This window comes from Lotus japonicus, chromosome 1 (assembly GCF_012489685.1).
Source record: "Lotus japonicus ecotype B-129 chromosome 1, LjGifu_v1.2".
Taxonomy (NCBI): domain Eukaryota; kingdom Viridiplantae; phylum Streptophyta; class Magnoliopsida; order Fabales; family Fabaceae; genus Lotus; species Lotus japonicus.
Window position 1 is genome coordinate 6,910,503 of NC_080041.1, and position 22,389 is coordinate 6,932,891.

Sequence of the window (22,389 nt, forward strand, 5' to 3'; positions counted from 1 at the left end):
AAATCTCGTCGGCGTCACTGAAAGATGGACTCTACCTACCTTGACCCCAGTGAGCTTCAGCAACACTGCCTCGACATGAGCCCTTGCCAAAAACCGCATGAATCCAAAGCGAAATCTTCGACCAATCTTTTGTTGCCTCTGAACGAACACCTTCCCTACCCTTCCAATTCGAGCAAACAAGACTCTAATTTGGGTATAGCCAACCATTTTAGAAATCACATCAACAAATAGTGTAGAACACTCCAAGGGAGGCATCCTATTCCTGCAGGGTTCATCTTCTTCCTCCACCTATGCTTCATCTTCGTCCTCGTCTCCGCCGTCAATGTATTTTTTCCGACCGGCCGCGACTTCAGAGAAGGGTGGCGGTGCACTGGAACTAGAGAGTGCAGTAACCCTAGCAGAAGATGAGAAACGCGTTTCTCTCATAACGCGTGCCAAAAACTTTACATTAGTTGTACGAGTTCGAATGAAAAGCTGTTTTTTCTAATTTGTTATGCTTTTAATGAATATACCAAAACCATTTTAATTTTTTAGACGTATATACAAAAACATAAAATACAACTTTTTTGAGTTAATTTTCAAATCAATCCTTTAAAACTGTTTGATATCATTTTTTAATGACACATTTGATATCATTTTGAACGTAAAATATTACATTCAAAAAAAAATATTTTGTAATATAAAAAATAATCATAATCATTAAAAAAAGATTTTGTCAGCATACATCTTAATGGTAGAAAAGTCACAATTGACTTTTATTAATTATTCTAATGTTTCTCCCTCTGTTCCAAAACTATTGTTGTTTAATGTTATGCATATAGTTTAAGAGTTCATTAATTGATGTTATAATTTAACCGAAACACACTGATTTAATGTTGTGATATATTAAAGAGATAGAATGTTAATTATTGGTAAACTAATTTATGAGAATTGTGATAGGTGAAAATATGAGGTGGTAATCGGGAGATACAATATTAAATGAGGACATAAATGAAAGTAAATTGGATAAAATGCTTTGAATTTATAAAACAACAATAATTTTGGAATAAAACACAAAGCTAAAACAACAATAGTTTCTAAACGAGTTTCAAACAAAACAATAGTTTTGGAACAGAGGGAATATTAAAAACCGTTAAATGTCAAATTAATACATTAGTTATTTTCGTAAAAATTCACAATTGACTTTTGTTAATTATTCTAATTTTATTAATAATTATTAAATTCAATATTAATACATTAATTATTTTCAAAAATATGAAATTATTTAACATTTAAATTACTAAAAAAATTAAATACTATAAATATGACATCATCTACCTACTAATTATAGTATGAGAGGAAAACTTATGAAGGAATGCATAGAATGAGAGGGTGACACTTGTCGGAGTTGCCACTTTTTAATTTCGGAAATAATATATAGTATAAGATAGGATAGGAGATATAGGATTATGTGTGGGCTTATGACTTGGTAAATTGGTTTTGATTTTTGTGTGCATGGATTACTCATTGAATGAACTTTTGTGCATCAGGTGGTGGGGTTGGTGAGTGTGTGGATGATCTTTTGTAATCTTAATTGTCGTTTGAGTGTGGGTAGGTTCTAATTTGTGTGGATTAATTAATATAAGCAGGATGTAAACGTGTTTTTGTTTTGTCTATAAAATATGGGTGATTTAAATTATTTTTTCAAAAGGAAATTTAATAGGGGAAGGCTTAGGGATCAATTACTAAAGGGTATAATTTATCTTTCTGATATATATAAAAAAAGGTCTCAACACTATTAGATTAGGTGAAGTTTTTGTGACGGTATTTTATATTAGTGACAATTTTTTATATTAGCGACGCATTTTAACTGCTACAAATGATTTATTCTTAGTTTTGATGGCGGTTTAAACCGCAATAAATGAACCAAAGACTAAGAGCATCTCCAATGCATGGTTGCTTGTTGGGTTGCTTAAATGCTATTCTGGTGGATCCAGACTGCCACATAGGATTTAAGCAACTCATAAGCAACCCATGCAGAATTCACTCCAGTGCACGGTTCCTTATTTTACTTTTAGTTGGACCCCACTGTACCTCATATGCTTATATTTTTTATTTCAAACTAAGCATGACTTAAATTTAAATATTAATTAATATTTATAACAATATAAATATATTTAAAATTGGACATGGTATTTAAAACAAAATTCAAATAAAATGCATTACATTATATTATATAATTAAATTCGAAATAAGATACAATTCATTGCAAAATAAATAATAATGAAAACTCTCTCAAAGATTAAATTTCATTATTCCTACTTTCGGAGAGCTTCCAAATATGCTCCACCAAGTCTGCTTGAAGTGGGCGATGGATTTCTCTTTGACTCATATGACCTCTTCTTTCTAAGAATGTTGCAAATGAAGGGATATGACCGTTAAATACTTCAGCGATTATGATGGCATTGTCTACTTGGTCGTAAACAAAATTACCATTATACCCATCACGTTCATCTTCAACAATCATGTTATGCAAAATAATGCATGCATACATTATTTGTTTCATGGTATTCACATGCCAGAAGCGTGATGGGCCACGAATAATTGCAAATCGAGATTGGAGTACTCCAAATGCGCGCTCAACATCCTTTCTTGCTCCTTCTTGTGCTTTGGTAAACAATTGTCTTTTTTCTCCTTGTGACATTGGGATTGTCTTGACAAATGTAGCCCACTCGGGATAGATACCATCCGCTAGATAGTAACCCATATGATATTGTGTTCTGTTCACCTCGTAGTGCACTTCAGGAGTTGTGCCATTCAACACATTGGTAAACACATCAGATTGGTTTAGCACATTGATATCATTGTTAGAACATGCAATGCCAAAAAAAGCATGCCAAATCCACAAGTCTTGTGATGTCACTGCTTCAAGCATGATTGTGGGTTTGTCATGATCACCTCGAGAATATTGGACAATTTTTCCATTCCCAATGCATACAGTCAATGGAACCCAACATACCTGGAAATCCACGAGACTCCCCCATTTGTAGTAGGCGTGTAGTGTCCTCTTTGTTCGGTCTCCTCAAGTATTGGGCACCAAATATTTCATTCACACCCGTTACAAATCTCTCTAAGCACTCAATTGCAGTACTTTCACCAATTCTTACATACTCATCCAGATTGTCAGCAGGTGATCCGTATGCCAACATACGAATAGCGACGGTGCACTTTTGTAATGGTGAAAGACCTTTTTTACAATGGCATCAACCCTCATTTGAAAATAATTGTCATGATTGCCAAGTGCTTCTACAATTCTTAGAAACAATTCCCTTCGCATTTGAAACCTTCGTCGGAATTGAGTTTCTGTGAATACAGGGGTTTCAGAAAAGTAGTCGTTGAACAATCGATTGTGACCTTCTTCACGAGATCGCTCTATCACCTTTCTTCTTCGCCTAACGGTGTCATCAGATTGTTGTTGGCTCTCTTGCACCATCCTCAAGTAATCTTCTGTACTGGTGTCATTCATATAATCCTCTACCATTTCTTCATAAAAGGCATCAAAGTCGAGTATATCGTTCGGATCCATCAATAGGGTGAGAAAATATATGTGTAAAGGGATTGGTTCTAATGAAGGCTTTTAAGAGAGAAACATGAATGTGTATAATTGAGAGAAAATGTTGTCGGGTTGAAGAAGGATGCAAAAGTGTTTATGGATGATATATGGACTTTATAATGTGATGTTATGGGCATGTGAAGTCTTTGAAAAGGGGAAACCGGAGAAGAAAGTGAATCTGCTTAGACATTATGATGATGGTGCCATTCCTGCTACCTTTCTTGCTTCACATTAAATGTGATGTTGCCAAAGACATGTAAATTTAAAGCCTATTTCTTAGCTTTTGACTTGTTTTCCTACTTCCCCACACACTCATTTATTTCCCTCCGCATAAAGGCTGGTTTTCACGTGATGAGGAAATGATATTTCATGAACAAATAATGTGGTAGCAAAGGTAAATTTGGCTCGCAGGAATATAATATCCAGTGATATTCTCTGCCTTTGGTGTGGTTCTGCAGAAGAAAACACTTCTCATCTGATTTTTCATTGCGAATTTGCGTGGGGGATTTGGTCTTTAGTATCAAAGTGGTTGGGGGTATATTTTGTATATTCTGATGCTCCTAGTGATCATTTAATTCAATTCTATGACTGCATGTCTGGAAACGTAAAGTATAAACGAGGTCTCCTTTCAATCTGGCTTGCAATTGTTTGGCACATTTGGATTGCTAGAAATGCAAAATTATTTAAGGAAGAGAGTGCTTCAGGTGAGGAAATTTTTGAGCTGGCAAGAACAAAGGCGTGGTACTAGCTGAGAGCAAGAAATAAAGATTTTCTACATTCACTTTGGGAGTGGGTTAATGAACCATTAGCATGTCTGGGAGACTTATAACTTGTTCTGATATATCAGGGTGGTGAAGGATACTTTTGTTGTACAACAAGACTATCTTCAATTGTTAAGTGTTGTAATATTCATGTTTGCTTGTCTTCTTTGAGGGGCCTATATGATAGCAAGGATGGTAGCATGCTTTATTGACTTGGAGTCCCTTAGCTTGGAGGATCACAAAGACTGTTAGCTGTGTTGTGCTTACACTAATGAAATAATGCTTCTGGTCTCTGGGATGTGCACTAGTACTCTGTAGGCATTGGGTGGGATAGTGGAATTGTATTAATTCAATTTTTGTAATTTTGCATAGTCCTCCTTGGAGATTACCCTTTGATTATTGATATCATGTACTCTTTTTCCTTCACCAGGTTTTCCCAATGAGGTTTTTCCTGGTAAGGTTTTAATTAGGCATGATCTCCTTAATCCGTCTTCAGGGAGGTGGTGGGTGGTGGGCTTGGCTAAGAGTAGATGGTTATCAGATGATGTTATGTCAATTGTTACTCTATTATTTTCTCTTTTCCTTTTCCTACTTGTATTGGGTAGAAGTACCCCTTGTACTTCATTTTAATATATTTTTTATTGCCTATAAAAAAAAAACTAGGCAGATGAGAAACAAGTGCTCCAACCAATTACATTTATTTTTCTTGTTGGCCAACAAATACTCTTTAATGAAAATCAATAACTACCAACTACTTTTATTTTTCTTGTTGGCCAACAAATGCTATTTAATGAAAATCAATAACTCCATTCCTATCAACATTGGTTCCTACTCGTGCAAGTTAGCTGAATACATTTTAAAAACAATAATAAGAAACATAATAAAAATTGGCTTTTAACAATACATGGCTTATTGTAACGCAGGGTGAACTCAAATAACTGGTGCCAGCAATTACATGCATGCATGCTCATTAAATATTAGAACCAATTGTAACTCCTTGGCTAAAATACAATAAAAAGAGTAACAATAACCGGTGCCAGCAATTAACTTTTTGTAATTAAAACCCAGGGTAATTGTAACTCCAATTATAATTAAAATACAATAAAAAGCATTAACACTACAATATTGGACTTTTTTACCGTTATAGTGTAAATTTATAATTTATTTACCAATTTGGTGTAACTTTTAAAATATTTACGACACTAGTGTAAATCGCCACTACCTGTGACGATATCTATTTTTTTTCTCACTCTCACAAGAAATCGCCACACGATATTTGTTTTTTTTTTTGTATCGTCATTAGCATTGTAGTTAACATTATATATATGTATTTTTTATTAGTGTCGCCATTATAAGTGGCGATTTCGATTTTTTTTTAACAAAACGCCATTAGCACTGGCGAGATCTTTTTTTTCTTTTTTTTTAACAAGTTTTATTAAAACATTACTTTTTGATTTTGGTTATAATGGTATTTTGAAATTCCTAGTATTTGTCATTCACGTTTTAATTTTTTGTTCAGTTTGATTTATTTTAGAATTTATCAAATATAGTTTTTTTAAACACTAAAATATATAGTTAATTTTAAGTTAAATAGTAATACATTAAATAATAACACTATATATAACATTTCAAAAACACTATATATAGAGGTTTAGTACCCAGTTACTTTTAAAAATAAAAATAAAAACAAATAGTCCCGTAAAACAAATTAAATGTATGCATGTAAAAAAAACAAAATGCATGCCATTATAATCAAACGTGGATACTATTTTTAATTTTTAAGAAAAAACAAAAAAAGAAATCGCCAATCCTGTTGGCGTTATTATTTATAAAAAAAAATTGTCGCCACTGCTAATGGCGTTTTGTTAAAAAAAAATAAAAAAATACATATATATTGCTAACGCCAATCATAATGACGATACCAAAAAAAACCCAAATATCGCCACACCTACTGGCGATTTCTTGGGAGGGTGAGAAAAAAAAAAAGATATCGCCACCGGTAGTGGCGATTTACACTAATTCTGTAAATATTTTTAAAATTGCACCAGATTGGTAAATAAATTCTAAATTTACACTACCAAAGTAAAAAAGTCACAATATTGGCTAATTAAAATACAATAAGAATTAGAAACATTACATTACAGTAACAATTATTCCTTAAACAAGTCCTCTAATTGGCGCCTAGTGTACACACATATATTCTTAAAATCTGCTAATTGTTCCTCATTCATGTTAGATGTGTCTTGGAGAAGGATATCATTTAACATCTTCAGCTGGTCATTCTTCTTTAAACGCTCAAGTCTTGCCATCCTTTCCTCTCTTCTCTTGACAAGAGATTCTGCATCTACCATCCTTTCTTCATTGATGGAAGTCGTTGTAGCCTTTGCCTTTGCCTTAGCCTTTGCCTTTGCCTTCATATCTTTCTGCCCCGGTGGGCGGGAATATATTTGTACTGCCTCATGTCCTGAACCATCGATTGATGTGTGCACCCCATCAGTAGAATGTTGAGACTGCTGAGAATAGATTGGCATTGCTTCTCCTTTTCACTTGGGTTCATCTTTCAACACCCGCCATGCATGCTCAAAATTGAATATTTTAGTCTTTTCCATTGCATTATTCATTGAACATGCATCAGCCATGTTATCTCTCTCAGAGTAGCCGCTCTTCGGAGGGTTGGTAACTTTCTTGTAGCAACCAACAAAAATTGAGACCGCTTTACTCAATGTATGATAGCGAGACTTCAGTTGAGACCATTTCCTCTCAGGAGAACCTACTTTGCGGTACTTGTTGTATTGATGTTCAACCCTCCGCCAAAAAGCTTCAGCCTATTGATCAGTTCCTATTACCGAATCCTTTGAAATGTTGAGCCATGTCTGGGGAAGAATTATATCGTCGTTTTCGCACCATTTCAAGCGTTGTTTTTTGGTTTTCTGGTCATCTCCTTTAGCAGGGGAAGTAGTCTCATCAAGCTCATCGGGCATACCTTCAAATTGTGTTTCAGGTACTTTTTCACTACTGCTACTAATTTGAGGTCTATAGGAGTTTGGTGGTGGTGGTGATGGATGCACAAAATGAGTTGGATTTTGGGAACCATCTCCAGCATGTGGTTGGTAAATGAATGGTTGTTATTGATACACTACATATTGTGGATTTGGAGAATTGTTACCGGCATAATGTGGTTGATTTTGGTAAAAGATTGGTGGTTGTTGTGAGACTTGGTTTGGAGGTGGTTGTTGTGAGACTTGGTATGAAGGTGGTTGTTGTGAGACTTTGTATGAAGGTGGTTGTTGTGAGACTTGGTTTGAAGGTGGTTGTTGTGAGACTTGGTTTGAAGGTAGTTGATACATTGAGGTTTGTGGATTTGAAGAATTTTCAAGAGTAGTAGAAGATTGATTTTTCAAGTACTCAAAGTAAGCTTGAAAAGAAGGATCCATAGAGTATGTAGGAAGAATGAAATTGTGTGAAAGTGAAAAAATGCAAGTAAAAAAAACTAGTACAAATATCTTATTTATACCAAGATATATTGACATTTAATTAAGAATGAATTAATTAAAAAAGAAATGACATTTAATTAAAAAATCATGGTACAAGAATGATTTTTTTTTCCTGATAATGGGCCCAACGGTCACATTATTGCCCAAAACGACAGCACCTCTATCTCACCCAAAAGGCTAAAACGACAGCAGATTGTCTTTTTACGGTTCTCGAAGCTTCCTTCTGATTCACACACTAATTCAAACCCTCAAACTCTCTCGAATCCTCCACTCCACCCTCTGAAACCCTTTCTCTGAAACCCTCTTCCTCTCTCTCACTCTCTCGAAGTCACTCACAACCGCCCCGTCTCAGACCACAACCGCCGTCTCCACCCACTCTCTCGAAGCCTCCGCCTCTCCAAAACCCTTTTCCTCTCTCTCACTCTCTCGAAGCCACTCACAACCGCCGTCTCCACCCACTCTCTCGAAGCCTCCGCCTCTCTGAAATCCTCAAAACCCGCTTTCTTTCTTGCTCCCTCTCACTCAATCGAAGCCCAGATCACCCATGTGGCCATGTTGCTGAAACCCTCTCGTTCTCTCTCACTCTCAGTCGAAGCCCATGCTGCTCTCTCGGTCTCTTTCACTCTCAATCGAAGCCCATCGCGTTCTCTCGGCGTTATAGATCGGAGATCGGAGGACATGCAAGGTTCAGAGGACATGCAAGGTTCCAGATCGGAGATCAGAGGCTCAAAGGCTCAAAGGTTCAGAGCGAATGCAAGACTCCAGCCATTTTTGTGTAATTTTTTTTATTTGTTTCAAAAATGTGTATTTTAGTTGTTTAATTTGTGTTCATCTCTGCTAATTAAAAAAAATCTCTCTGCTAGTTCATTGATCTGTGTATTTTATCTCTGTTTGTTGCTTCTGCTTCCATTGATCGGTTCTTCCCTCCCCTTTTAACGATTTTCTGTTGCTGAATGGAAAGAGAAAAAACTATTTTTTACTACCTGCAGCAAGCTAAGGAGAGTTGCTTATTTAAGCAACGTTGCTTAGCTTTGAGCTATAAGCAACGCCACCTCAGCAAGCTCCAATGGAGCAGAAAAATAAGAAACGTTCCTTAATTTAAGCAACCATGCTAAGCAACTCCCGTTGGAGTTGCTCTAATTTCACTCTTTTATTAATATTTTTTAAAGGAGAAATATATATATATATATATATATATATATATATATATAAATGTTGAGAAACAACACCTCTGATCAACAACATGGGTATAGATACTTAGCCAACCAAAAGTCTGACCAAAGCCAAAGCTCTAAAAAGATACAACCTGCCGTGGAGAATGGATAAAATCCCAGCCATGAAAGGTAAAGTGCCTAAAAACCAGAATACCTAGAAAAAGCGTTTAGATCATAATCTGATAACGAATCAATTAAAGCCCACCAAACACTAAACCTCGTAGCCCAAAACCAAATGAATGGGAACTCCATCGGGGACTGAGATGCAGCGAAGAGATTCAAGGATCATAACGAGCCACTCAAACCTCCATCCCTTTTAATAATATTTGAGACTAAAAGCTATGAAATTATTTTAGAAGAATCAAATCTAACTCACCCTTATTTTACCAGGACTAAAAACATATTTAATTTGTTTTTTTTTTATTTTCATCTATTTAATTTATAAACCTTTATAATTTCAATTGAGCAATATTCATGTTTTACCGGATTACTTTCAACTTAATATAATGGTGAAGAAAAATTGAAGACTTAACTAAATAAAAGAGATAAATGGTCTAGATATATAGGAACAAATGAAGAAGTACCTTTAAGACTACCCACAATGGTTTCAACATTCAACACCCTCAACACTCCACTTTTTCTCTTCCCAACACTCCACATCACCTTCTCTCTCCAGTTCAACACTTCATTCAACTTTTACCCACTCCAATGGTTTTTCATTCAACACCCTACCCCCTACCCCACCACTTTTATTTCATATTTTGATTTAATTTTATATTTTTCTTTTTATGATTTCATAAAATTAAAATTTACGATAAAAATTAAATTAAATAAACTGATTTGGATGTTGATAATTGTTGGGAATTTGGTTAGAAGAATTCTGGGTGTTGAAATGATACTTGTTGGGATCCATTTCAAAGCAAAGGGGATAGTAGAAAGATAATAAGATGAATAAGATGATGGAAAACTTGGTTTTTTTTTCTGTGTCCAAATCAAACGAACCAAGTCTCTATTTATAGAGAAAAAAAATCATGAATTTTGGTAATTTTTTTATATTTTTTTAAATTTTTTTTGAATGAAATAATTGAGTTGGAAAGATTAGGAAAAAAAAATCGTCCGGACCAATCAACGCGTGACACGCGTCACCCTCAGACCGTCCTCTCTCTCCTCTGACGCGTGGCACGCACGCGCCTGTCAGTGCCCAACCGACGCGTGCCACGCGTCCCACCACGGTCCCGCCTGCTGCCACGGCCTGCCCGTAACGCGCCCTGTCTGCGCGTGTGTGGCACGCGCCTGGCATCAACCAACCAGGCCGTGCCACGTGTCACCGCGGGCAGGTTTCAACACAGTTGAAAATTTTCAACACCTCTCTCCTCCTTCCAACTTTCAACACCATTAAAACCCACTTTCAACATTAAACTACCCACTTTCAACACCATTGTGGGTAGTCTAAGTTGCTCAACTGGTTAATTTTATAAGGATTTTGCTTTCAAAAATGACACGGAATTAAAGAGCTTTATAGTTTGGATATATGTTGCATTCTATTTTTCAAAATTTTCTAAGGCTGCACTTTTTTTACCTCGGGATTGATCTCTGGACCTCTCACACCCAACCCAGATATTTCCTAGCTCTTTTCACTCGAGCTATCATTTGGAGAGAGAAAGAAACACCTAACGCTGCACTTGGTTTGTTGTTGAAATTTCTTTTTTATTTTATGTATTTTTTCAGTTTTGTCTAAATTAAAATTTATTCAATAGAAATTGGATGTATATCGTTTTTTTTTTCCTAAGTTTGTAAGCAATTAAGTTTGATTTTAGTCACTCTGAGAAAAATGATGTTAAGTGGCGGTCATTTTTATAATTATCGGTGGTTTTTGAGTGTCACTAAACATTATTTTTTTTCAAAGGGACTAAAGTTAAACTCGCTTACAAGCTCATACACTAATTAATTTAACTATTATCCCTTAGATATAATATCAGTCGTTGATGAGTTGTTTCTTTGCTTTATGTGAACCGAAAGACATCCCAGCTTTATATCGAAAATTAATGTTTTTTGTGTCTATATTGTTTAGCAAATATATATTTTTTAATTTATTTTAAAATGTAAATTATCAGTTATGGGAAAAAAATTTAAATATTAAAGAATTGGGCATTGTAAGATTTTACTGTCAAAATTATAATATAGCTGACAAATAATATAGGATAATGTTTCATCAACATTCCGATTTCATCCCTCATTCAGATAAAATAAAAGTAGAAGATAAATAAGTGAAAAGTTGTGATGAGATTTATGCATACTCCCCATTTGTTCGATTTCAATTGCTGGCGGGATGTCTACATGTCTGATGGTGAATTCCTTCCAACGGGATTCATAGTATTTTTTGTTTTTATTGTTCATTATGATGCTAGAGGGAAAATTGTGTATCATGTCTTTCATTGTATTCTCTCATTAACCCTAGAAAAGTTGGACTGGAAAGAAAAAAATGACTTGAGTTTTTAATTTATGTAAATTAATGATGGAGTTATGGATGATTTCCTTCTCTCCTTCAAGAGAAGGAAGGGAAACTTTTAATGGATGTGAACCTCATAAACATTAATATATATCAATATATATTAGAAAAGAAGAACTTCTCTAAGGCTGATTTGATGACGTGTCGCTCCCACAGGCTAAGTTAATGACGTGTCGCTCTGAGATTAATTCTCACTTGATATTTTACACGTGTCAAACCTAAGCTCTTCCTCTTTGGCCCTACTTGCCACATGTGCCCTGATTTCTCCTTACCTTATTTCTCCTTAACAGCTAAACCTAATGCTCTTCCTCCTCCTCTTTTTTCAATTGCACGGCTCACCATATATCAAGAAAACTATTGCACGGCTCACCATATATCAATTGCACGGCTCGCCAAACCAGATTTCAGAAAACTACTTCTTTTGAGCTTTAATGGAGAGATTGAGTTTGTTACGCACCTTCTGGAACTCGATGTAGGCATGGATTTCTTCTCAGAGATGGAGCCGCCTAGGGTGCAGATGAAGATAACTCCATTAAAGCCAAGCCAACAGCGGTTTTCGTCATTCTGCTACCACCTTTCTTCCCCAATCTGTTCCAACCTCTGGGTCGTGCTTCGCCTTCAATGTTCTCCGTGAGTCCCAATTTTCCTTTTTGTAAGCGGCCCAGGAACACGGTTTTGTTCAAGCTTGCGAAAGTTTTGATTTTGTTGAAAACCCCAAATTTTTTGAAATCAATTGATTGCCATTGCAGGAGTGGATTGCTCCCAAGTCCCAAGCCTATGCATGAGCTGTTATCACTATGTGTAACCCACCCGTGAATGCCTTGGCTATTCCAAGTAAGCTTCACTAGCTCTAGAATCTTCTTTGTCATTTGTTTTTCGCCAATTTATGTCATGTTTTCACTTTTTGTGTGGTTTGATTAGTTATCAAGGCGTTGAAAGATAGATTTGATGAGGCGGCGAGGAGAAATGATGTTGTTCATGTCTAAAGTATAGCAATAGTAATAAAGTACCCTTGATAAACCCTAGCAGAGCTAAAAAGAAGTAAGCAATACGTAAATAAGGAAATAATCTCATAAATGGTTCAAAAGATCCCTAGTACAAGGTGATGACACCCTTTTTATAGTAGGAATGATCCTTATCTAGAATGTTCATGGATTTGAGCATTTCATATCGGGCCCAAATCCCTATGTTGAATAAGACAAATGCATGTGTACAATATAACAAGACAAAACAACTCGAGCCCACATCCTCAAGCTGGGGTCTACGTCCTAATCACCTTGGTATTGGCCTTACCGGGTGGGTCAGTGATCATATGATGACCCGCCCGGCCCATAAGCCCACAAGACATGAAGCTCCATTTTTTCTGGAACTGAAATGTCTTAGTCAAAGTAGAAATGCTCTTGCCGCCCTTTACGCAGTAGGCCCGCCTTATTTGACCTAGCCCACAAGCCAACAAGACAAAAGACCACCTCTTTTGGAGTCTACTTGTCTTATGAAATTCACGCCAGGTCGCCCGAACCATTCGACTCGTGCCGTTTCTTCTAACGTTGCACCGTTACCGAGAAATTGCCATCATTAGCATTCAACTGCCGCAGTCTTTTCACGCGGGATTCGAGGGATTGCCTCAATTTGTGAAAACGTTCAAAAAAGGTCACGTCTTTTCCACTTTCCTTCTCTCTCCTTATTTGACTTCCCTATAAAAACCCCAAATCTTCATTTTTCATTCTCTTTTACTGTTCTTTACTTTCAACCCTTGTCTTTGTTGAAGTTCTCTGCTCTCAACGGTCGTTTGCTACTCCGGTGACCTTTCAGCGTTCCGACCACCATTGCTCGCTGCATTCCCATTACTTCACCTATCTTCGGTCAGTTCCTATCTTTTCTCTTTACTTTTCTTGTTGTTTTTCCGTTCATCTCCTTTTCCTGAAGCTTCCCCAAAATGTCTGCCAAAGACCTATCTTGTTCTTCTCTTTCTCTTGTTTCTGACGATGACAAAATCACTGTTAACCAAAAGGTTATTACGGTTGACTCTGATTCTGAGTCCCACAACTCGCCCTCTTCCTCGGACCCCGCCCAAGAAAGAACGACCTCTATAACCTCTCACCTTTCCACCGATAACCCCCTCAACTTCTGAAAGTTTGCGCACTAGTGATAAGTGTATTGATGACAAGTGCCTCTACCGTTCCGTTTGGAACAATGTTCAAGCATTGAACAACAACCGCCTTAACGCTCGGGGTTTCACCCGGGTGAATAATGACGACCTATCCCTGAACGTCGCCCCTTGCGATGACAGTGAAGTCGTAACTCTTAAACCTTTTGGAGCCAACGGAAAGCCCGCCTGGTTCTATCTTCATGGATATATTTTCACCGAGCTTTTCATGAAGCTTCCTTTTTCCAGCTTCATCTGTGATGTACTTACTTTCCTAAATGTCGCCCCCTGCCAGCTTCTACCGAACGCCTAGGGCTTCATTCGTTGCTTTGAGTTGTTGTGTGAGCAGCTAAACGTTGTCCCCACTTACCCTTTATTTTTATTTTTCTAAAAGACTAGCATCGTCAAACCTTCTTATGTGTCTTTTGTTCCTTTATCGGCCCGCCCTAACATGGCCATTTTCAAACCCTTGAAGAGTAACTTCAAACATTGGCAAAAAAAGTTTTTTAAGATCGTTCATTCGCCCGACATTCCAAACCTCATACTTGACCAAAAGGACCGCCCCTTATTTCCTCTACACTGGACCATGAACCCTCGGTGGGATATCACCGTCGTACTTAAGGCTCTGACCAGGGAGGAAAAGCAAGTCGCCTTTTACATCCTTACCCTCCCTCAAATTTCTTGTTCCGACCTTCTTCAGGCCGCCAAAGATGAGAAACTTCCGCAATTTTTTTGTAAGTCTGGATTCATTGTGCATGCCTTGTAATGAGCTTTCCTCGATCGCCCGTTGTTAACTTATGCCTTTTTTTTTACTGTTTGCAGCTGAAATGGGCAAGACCAAAGGCGGCGTTAGTGCTGACAGCATGCAAGCCTTAATCGCCAGTCAGGTCGATGCTGCTAAGGGGCAAAGGAAGAATGAAAAGAAAGATTTGAAGGGTGACAGGAAGAATAAGTCACCCTTGGTTGATGAGCGTGACCTCAAACGCCAAAAACATGGCAGTTCCTCCAAGAGTGACCCCAAGCAAACAACATTGAATGATGCTTTATCCAAGGCTTCAAAAGACAAGCGGTCTTCCAACAACATTCCCCCGGCCCCGACTCACACTCCTAGCGCATGCCAACCTGATAGCTGCCGCCAGCCCTCCCCCTCAATCATCTCGGGACGCGGTACCTGGGAGCGATACCAGCGCTCTTCATAGCGTCTTTGATCCCAAATTTAATGGCCTGAACTTTATAGAAAGGAATTTCAACACTCAAATTCGAGCCGCTGTGACTCTCGCAGTGAACCAAGCGCTCTCCGCTGCCAGCTGTGCCGCCGGTCTCCTTCCTCATTTGAAGAATATTGAATCTGATAAGGTCCGCGCCCAGCAAAAATTGGAGGATGCTAAGGTGGCCTATGCTCAGTTGAAAACCGAGTCGGACTCCGCTGCCAAGCGCGCCGATACTTCCAAGAAGCAAACTGAAGATGCTTTGGCCGGCGTCCGCCGTCAGCTTCAGGGGGAGACTGAGGATCTTGCCAAGGAGAGGGCTGCAAAGGGAACTCTTGAAACCAAACTTAACACTGCCGAAGAAGAAATTAATAAGTTGAAGGCTGAGTTGCAAAAAACTAACGAGACACTTTTAGTGAAGAGTTCTCGCCAATATGTTTTGGGTCATCTCGGCGCCAAAGAGCAACTTTGGATTCTTTATCTGAAACTTGATTTTTCTATGTTTGGTTTCATGAAGAAGATCGTGGATGGAAAAGTTATAGGCGATCCTGATCCTGAAGTGAGCAGCCTTCCTTTTATGCAAGAGTCCGACAATGAGGATGAGGGTGAGGATGTGGAGAAAGTTGCTGCAAGCGAAACAACTCAGGGCGAGGGCGTGGAAAAGACTGTCCCCACTGCCAACGCAAATAATCAAGAATAGGATATTAAAAATATTTTCCATGTTTGTAACTTGACTTTTTGTTGCTTTCATTTGGATTTTGGGCTCCTCCCTTTGTTTTGTAATGACTTATGACATTTGGGCGCTTGTTCCCTTTTGATTTTCAATCATGTTTTGCTCGTAATCATTTTAATTTCGTTATAGCGTGTTTACTGAGACTTTACTCGCCTTTTGGCGAGGTGTTTTGGGTTGGTATGATAACCAAGGCTTAGGCACATTTTACTGTCCTTAGTCGTTTTACGGACGAGGCTTGGTTTCTAGTGGCCACTAGAATTGCCAAGGCTATGTTTGCTCAGTGATGACACTTTCTGATTGCGAAAGTTTTTTGTCATGTTAGATCATCGCCATAGGAAAATTGTTTAGCAAAGTTTATGAGTTAGATCTTGTCAGTTGTGACAAATATCAAACTGTAAAACATTTTTCATTTCTGTTAACAAGAATTAGGGTTTATAAACCCGTACATGAGGGTTTCCCCCCTTCTTTTCATTGGTCGCCTCATTAAAAACCTTTTTCAAGGAAAAAAGAGTGCGACTTTCTTCTTCCTAACTATAATATTGCCTCAAACTAGAGGCGTTCCACGTGCGGCGCACTGCCCCGCCATCCAACTGTTCCAGTTTGTACGCCCCAGCACCCACTTCAGCTTTAACCCTAAAAGGGCCTTCCCAATTGGGTGTCAATTTGTTCTTTCTTGAAGTCAGCGTCCTTTCACGCAACACCAAGTCTCCCGCCTTCATTTTTCGAGGGACGACCTTAGTTGCGTACTTTCGGGCGACCTTTATCTTTCCAGCTTCATTACGCAAGTGTGCCTCTCTTTACAATTCTGGGAGCATGATTAAGTTTTCGATTAAGTTATCATTGTTTTCTTCCTCATTCCTGTTTGCAACCCTCCAGCTTTGATTTTCTACCTCCACGGGTAACATGGCGTCTGAACCATAGGTTAGCCTATACGGCGTTTCTCCGGTGCTTGTTTGGATCGTGGTATTGTACGCCCACAAAACACCGGGCAACTCCTCTGCCCACCATCCTTTCGCCTCATCAAGCTTCTTCTTCAATCCGTTTAATATGACCTTGTTTTCCGCCTCAGCCTGGCTGTTCGTCTGAGGGTGTTCAACTGACATGAATCGTATGTCAATCCCAAGGTCAGCACAGAAATCCCTTGTTAGTGCACTGGTAAATTGAGTGCCATTATCCATAACTAATGCCATTGGGACTCCAAAACGGCACACAACACGCCTCCACAAGAAGTTTCGCACCTTGGCAGCAGTGATTATGGCGAGTGCCTCGGCTTCTATCCACTTTGTGAAATAATCCACTGCTACCACGATGAACTTCATTTGAGCCTTTGCCTTTGGAAAGGGTCCCAAAATGTTCGTTCCCCACATGGTGAAGGGCCAAGGGGCGGTCATTGTCGTGAGTTGCTCTGGTGGTGCCTGTGTATATCGGCGAAAACTTGACACTTTGAACACTTCTTCACGTATTCAAGGCAATCTTTCTTGATGGTTGGCCAATAGAATCCCGCCCTAAGGACTTTGACGGCCAAAGACCGCCCCCCAATGTGGCTTGAGCATACTCCCTCATGAACCTCAGCCATTATCTCTTGAGATTTGGCGGTATCCAAGCATTTAAGCATTGGAGACATAATTCCCCGCCTATACAGCTGTCCACCCACCAAGGTGTAAAAGCTAGCATCTCGCCTTCTTTCTTTAGTGTTTTTGCTTTCATCTTGTGGTTGTTGACTCAAGAATTCGATGATTGGACCCATCCAAGATGGTTCCCCATTTCCTATAGCCTTCGCCACTTTGAACTCTACCATGTTCGTACTTGGATGGGGCAAGACTTCTTGTATTACAGTTTGGTAGTTCCCGAGTCGCCCAGTTCTAGCTAGTTTAGCCAATGCATCCGCACGCTCGTTTTGACTTCTTGGTATGTGCTCGATCCTTACATGTCTGATCGCCTGCATAAGCCTTTGAACAATTTCTAGGTATTTGGACAATTGTGGATCCTTCACTTGGTATTCACCGCGCACTTGCTTCACTACCAACTGAGAGTCGCCATTTATATATAGTTTTTGCACTCCCAATTCAATGGCGAGTCTCAAACCAGCTATTAATGCTTCATACTCGGACTGATTATTGCTCGCCCTGAATCCAAACTTAAGTGATTGCTCAATCAACATTTTGTCCGGGCTTTCGATCAACACGCCTGCCCACTTCCTGATTCATTGGACGAACCATCCACCAAAAGTACTCATTCTGCATTTTCTTTGTCACCCTCAGTGGGTGTTAACTCCGCTACAAAGTCAATCAGACTCTGAATCGTGACTTGTCCTCTCGGTTCATAGCTAATGTCATATTCCGACAGCTCGACCGACCAACTCACCAGTCGCCCTGATAAATCAGGCTTTTGCAAAACTTGCCTCAAGGGAATGTCTGTCTTGACCTTTATTTGGAAGCTCTGAAAGTATGGCCGAAGTCGCCTGGCCGTCTTTAGTATTGCTAGAGCCGCCTTTTCTATTTTCTGGTAACGCACTTCTGCCTCTTGCAGCGTGTGACTGACAAAGTATATGATTTTATACTGCTTGCTTTCTTCTTGAAGCAAAACTGTGCTAACCGCCGCCTCAGTGACTGCCAAGTAAAGAATTAAAGGAATCCCAGGCGTAGGCTTAGCTAGCATAGGTGGTGAAGCCAGTAACTCCTTAAGCTCCTGGAAGGCCTCTTCGCACGCCCCTGTCCACTGAAAAGTTATATTCTTTTTTAAACACGCAAAAAATGGCGCTGCCCTATCACCTGCTTTTGGCAAAAAGCGAGATAAGGCCGCCAACCGTCCTGTTAACCTCTGGACTTCGCGAATATTGGACGGGCTTTTCATGTTTACTATAGCTTTGCATTTGTCGGGATTAACCTCGATCCCCCTTGAAGTGACCATGAATCCTAAAAACTTGCCACCTAAAATTCCAAAGCCATGGGACACAATACAGATAATTGCTGGACTTTGCGCAAGGAGATTGAACGACTGATCAAAGCGGAGCATTTTTCTGGATTCAACCTCATATTGTATTTCCGGATCTGTGCAAATGCCTCAACCAAGTTATCGTGATGCGCGCTCCCTTTGACAGTTTTAACAAACATGTCATCCACATATACTTCCATGTTTCGTCCCACTTGACTTACAAAAACCTTGTCCATCAATCGCTGATAGGTCGCTCCCGCATTCTTCAAACCGAAAGGCATCGTCTTGTAGCAATAGTTCGACTGACTTGTCATGAACGTCGTTTTCTCCTCATCAGGGCGATACATCATTATTTGGTTGTATCCGGAATATGCATCCATTAAACTAAGCATTTCATTCCCGGATGCCCCATCTACCAACTTGTCCACATTTGGGAGCGGATAAGAATCCTTTGGGCAAACTTTGTTTAGAATTGTGTAATCTGTACACATTCTCCATTTCCCATTAGCCTTTCACACCATAACAACATTTGCTAACCATGTTGGGTATTGTACTTCTCTAATGAACTTTCCTTCAAGTAACTTTTGAGTTTCTATTTGTACTGCCTTGTCCTTTTCTTCGCCCATCCGCCTACGAGCATGTACAATAGGTTTTGCCCCTTGCTGGATTGACAAGTGATGGGATATAACGTTGGGTTCAATGCCTGGAACATCCTTGATTGTCCATGCGAATAAATCCAAATTGTTTTTTAGTAGTTCGACCAATCGGTCCTCTTGTTCCTTTGACAAGGTGCTTCCAATTTTCAAAGCACGCCCAGATAAGTAAATAGATTTGGTTTCTTCCGCCGGCTGAGGTCTTAACTCCTCTAAATCATCACGAGGATCCAAATTGAAATTCTCATGTGGAAAAATCTCTGTGACGCGATGTGCTTCCTTGGCTGCCTTCTTACCATAAAGTTCCAAACTTTGTGCATAACAGGCTCGGGCGGCCTCTTGATCCACCCTCAAAATTCCCACATTTCCATTGCAAGCTGGATACTTTACTGTCAAATGGGCGGTTGAAATTATTGCACATATTTTGTTCAAAGTATCACGCCCTAGAAGCACATTATACGTCGCCTTACACGGAAGAACCAAATACTTTACTTGAAATTTCTTCACGTATTCACCCTCACCAAAAGCAGTGTCCAATTCCACATAGCCTCGGACCTTGGCCCGATTGCCTGTGAATCCAACTAGACACCCCGTATATGGCTTTAAGTTTGACTCCTTTAAGCCCAATCTTTCAAATGCATCACCATATATGATGTCAGCATAACTGCCTTGATCTAGAAAAACTTTCTTAGTAACATAGTTATTTATGCGCAGAGTCACCACTATTGGATCGTTATCATGCGGAATCACATGATCAAAATCCTTTGGCGAGAAAGTAATAGGAGTATGGTTCAGCCAACATTCCCCCTCGTAAGCGTGGTGAACCGAGTTTACTGCCTCTACATATATTTTCCTTCCCTTGCTAGATATGCGCCCGCCGCCAAATCCCCCTGCGATTGACAAGCAAGACCCGGTGGGTACTCCTAACTCCTCAACTACCTCCTATCCCTTTGACAAATCATCGCCTGTGTTTTTGACCGCGTCAAACTGTGTATTTTCTCCCGAGACAAAATTGGACAAATGCCCCGCTTTGATCAGTCGTTCAATCTCCTTGTGCAAAGTCCAGCAATTATATGTATTGTGTCCCATGGCTTTATGGAATTCACACCACTTTGTTGTATCCACATTCGCAGGAGGTCGCCTGGGTGGCCTCGGGTATTGAACCACATTAGTTTGCCCTACTGCTTGCAGTATTGTGCTGAGATGAGCGTTCAATTTGGTTTGATGACCTTGGGCGGGAGCATGTCCTCCTTGGGCCGCCGGATTCACCGAAGCGGGTTGACTATTCCGATGCCAAGTGTTACTTTGTGGCCCCTGTCTTCCTGCTAGATAGGGCGCTGGCCTTTTCTGGCGCGGTGTCTGAGCGGGTCGTTGGTCTTTAGGAGCGCGACCTTTTTCTGATGAAACGTCCGGTTGAGCTCGCCAATCGTCCCTATCTTTTTTAGTTTGCTCATCCTGTTCAACCAAGATAAACTCTTGTACCCGTGCACGCAAATCCATCATATCTTTGGCAGGCCGTCTAGTTAAATCTTTGTTCAATGAGCCGCATCTGAGCCCATTTTTGAAGGCCGCCACACACACATCCGGACTGACGTCCTCTAACTGCACTGAAACTCTACTCAATCGAGACATGTAGGTTTTAATACGCTCGCCCACATGTTGGCGAATATTGAACAGATCAGCTGGGGTCGCCTTTTGTGCTTGATTGGCCGAGAATTGTGTTAGAAACTTAGTTGACAAATCAGTGAAGTTGGAGATGGAATATGGAGGTTGCTTAATAAACCAAGTCATGGCCACGCCCTTAAATGTTGAAGGCAACAATCTGCACTTCAAAGCATTGATCGCCCCTCCAATGACCATTTTAGTATTAAAATACCGTAAATGATCAATTAGGTCGGTATCCCCCCCCATACATGTCCAAAGTCAGAGTTTGCAAATGCTCTGGAATCTCAACTGCGACGACTATGGGCGCAAAGGCTAAATCCACCACATCCTCCGCATCCACACGTTTCCCACGCCTTAAGTCGCGCATTGGATTAAGGTACTCCACCTGAGCCTATAAATGTTCATTCTAACGTTGAACCGCCTGAATAGTGTCCAACACCTGCTTGAGCTCCGCATATGAGGCTCTGAGTGTATGATCCTTAGCTGGCACCGGAGTTTCAACATGGGGATCCTCCGTCTCCGGAGTGGGAAGCTTTGCCTTAAGATCTAGTTCTAACCTAACCGGTGTAGCCGGCCGATCCGGGTTGTCCGGCGTCGTGGTGGCGTGAGATCGCAACGCCACCGATGCCCCGTCGGAGGAAGCCTCATCCTCCACGTCATGCTGAAGCGCTTGTGCCTGGCTTCTGCCTCCACTGTGACGGCCACCACCACGACGTCGCGGTGCTCGCCCACCACAAGAGCGTGTCTCCATCAAAAAGAAAAAAAGAAAGTTGTCTCTCACGTCAGCAGAAGAACAATCACTGAGTAAGAGCCACAGACAGCGCCAATGTTCCTGTCTAAGGTATAGCAATAGTAATAAAGTACCCTTGATTAACCCTAGCAGAGCTAAAAGAAGTAAACAATACGTAAATAAGGAAATAATCTCATAAATGGTTCAAAAGATCCTTAGTACAAGGTGATGACACCTTTTTTATAGTAGGAATGATCCTTATCTAGAATATTCATGGATTTGAGCCTTTCATATCGGGCTCAAATCCCTATGTTGAATAAGACAAATGCATGTGTACAATATAACAAGACAAAGCAACTCGGGCTCACATCCTCAAGCTCGGGTCTACGTCCTAATCACCTTGGTATTGGCCTTACCGGGCGGGTCAGCGGTCATATGATGACCCGCCCGGCCCAGATGTCAAAGCTATAGTTTTAACTGGTAATGTTACTTTCATTTCACATGGTCATGATGTTTTGTGATTGATCTAGCTTTGTTTCATTTGGTGGATGATATAAGAAAATTTACAATTGCTCTACCCATTCAGGCAAAGGTGGCAGATTTTCTGGCGGTTTTGACATCAGAGTTATGCAGAAGGTTCAACAGACTGGTAAGCTATATGAGTATAGCTGTGCTAGATACAAAGTTTATATTTAATTAGCCTAGATGGATAAGACTTTCATTTTTTTTGTTTATTAAACCATATTCATA

General features: G+C 39.7%; 1 protein-coding gene and 1 pseudogene across 1 annotated transcript; both read right to left on the reverse strand.

Annotated features, from left to right (window-relative positions):
- Positions 1-2,186: 2,186 nt before the first annotated feature.
- On the reverse strand, positions 2,187-4,135 carry LOC130733308 (uncharacterized; annotated as a pseudogene).
- A 14,968-nt stretch (positions 4,136-19,103) lies between these two features.
- LOC130712123 (uncharacterized) lies at positions 19,104-21,104 on the reverse strand. Its single transcript, XM_057561992.1, has 2 exons — positions 20,223-21,104; positions 19,104-20,006 (listed from the first exon to the last, which is right to left on the reverse strand). Exons 1-2 carry the CDS (start codon positions 21,102-21,104, stop codon positions 19,104-19,106), a joined length of 1,785 nt encoding a protein of 594 aa, XP_057417975.1.
- Between the last annotated feature and the right edge of the window lie 1,285 nt (positions 21,105-22,389).

Bases quoted from the DNA above. Each gene is read 5' to 3' on its own strand.
- LOC130712123 (XM_057561992.1), bottom strand. From the start codon at position 21,104: ATGGTCATTGGAGGGGCGATCAATGCTTTGAAGTGCAGATTGTTGCCT. The intron at 20,007-20,222 runs GTCAAAAACACA...TTCTCGCCAAAG, and splicing joins AAAATACACAGTTTGACGCG to GATTTTGATCATGTGATTCC.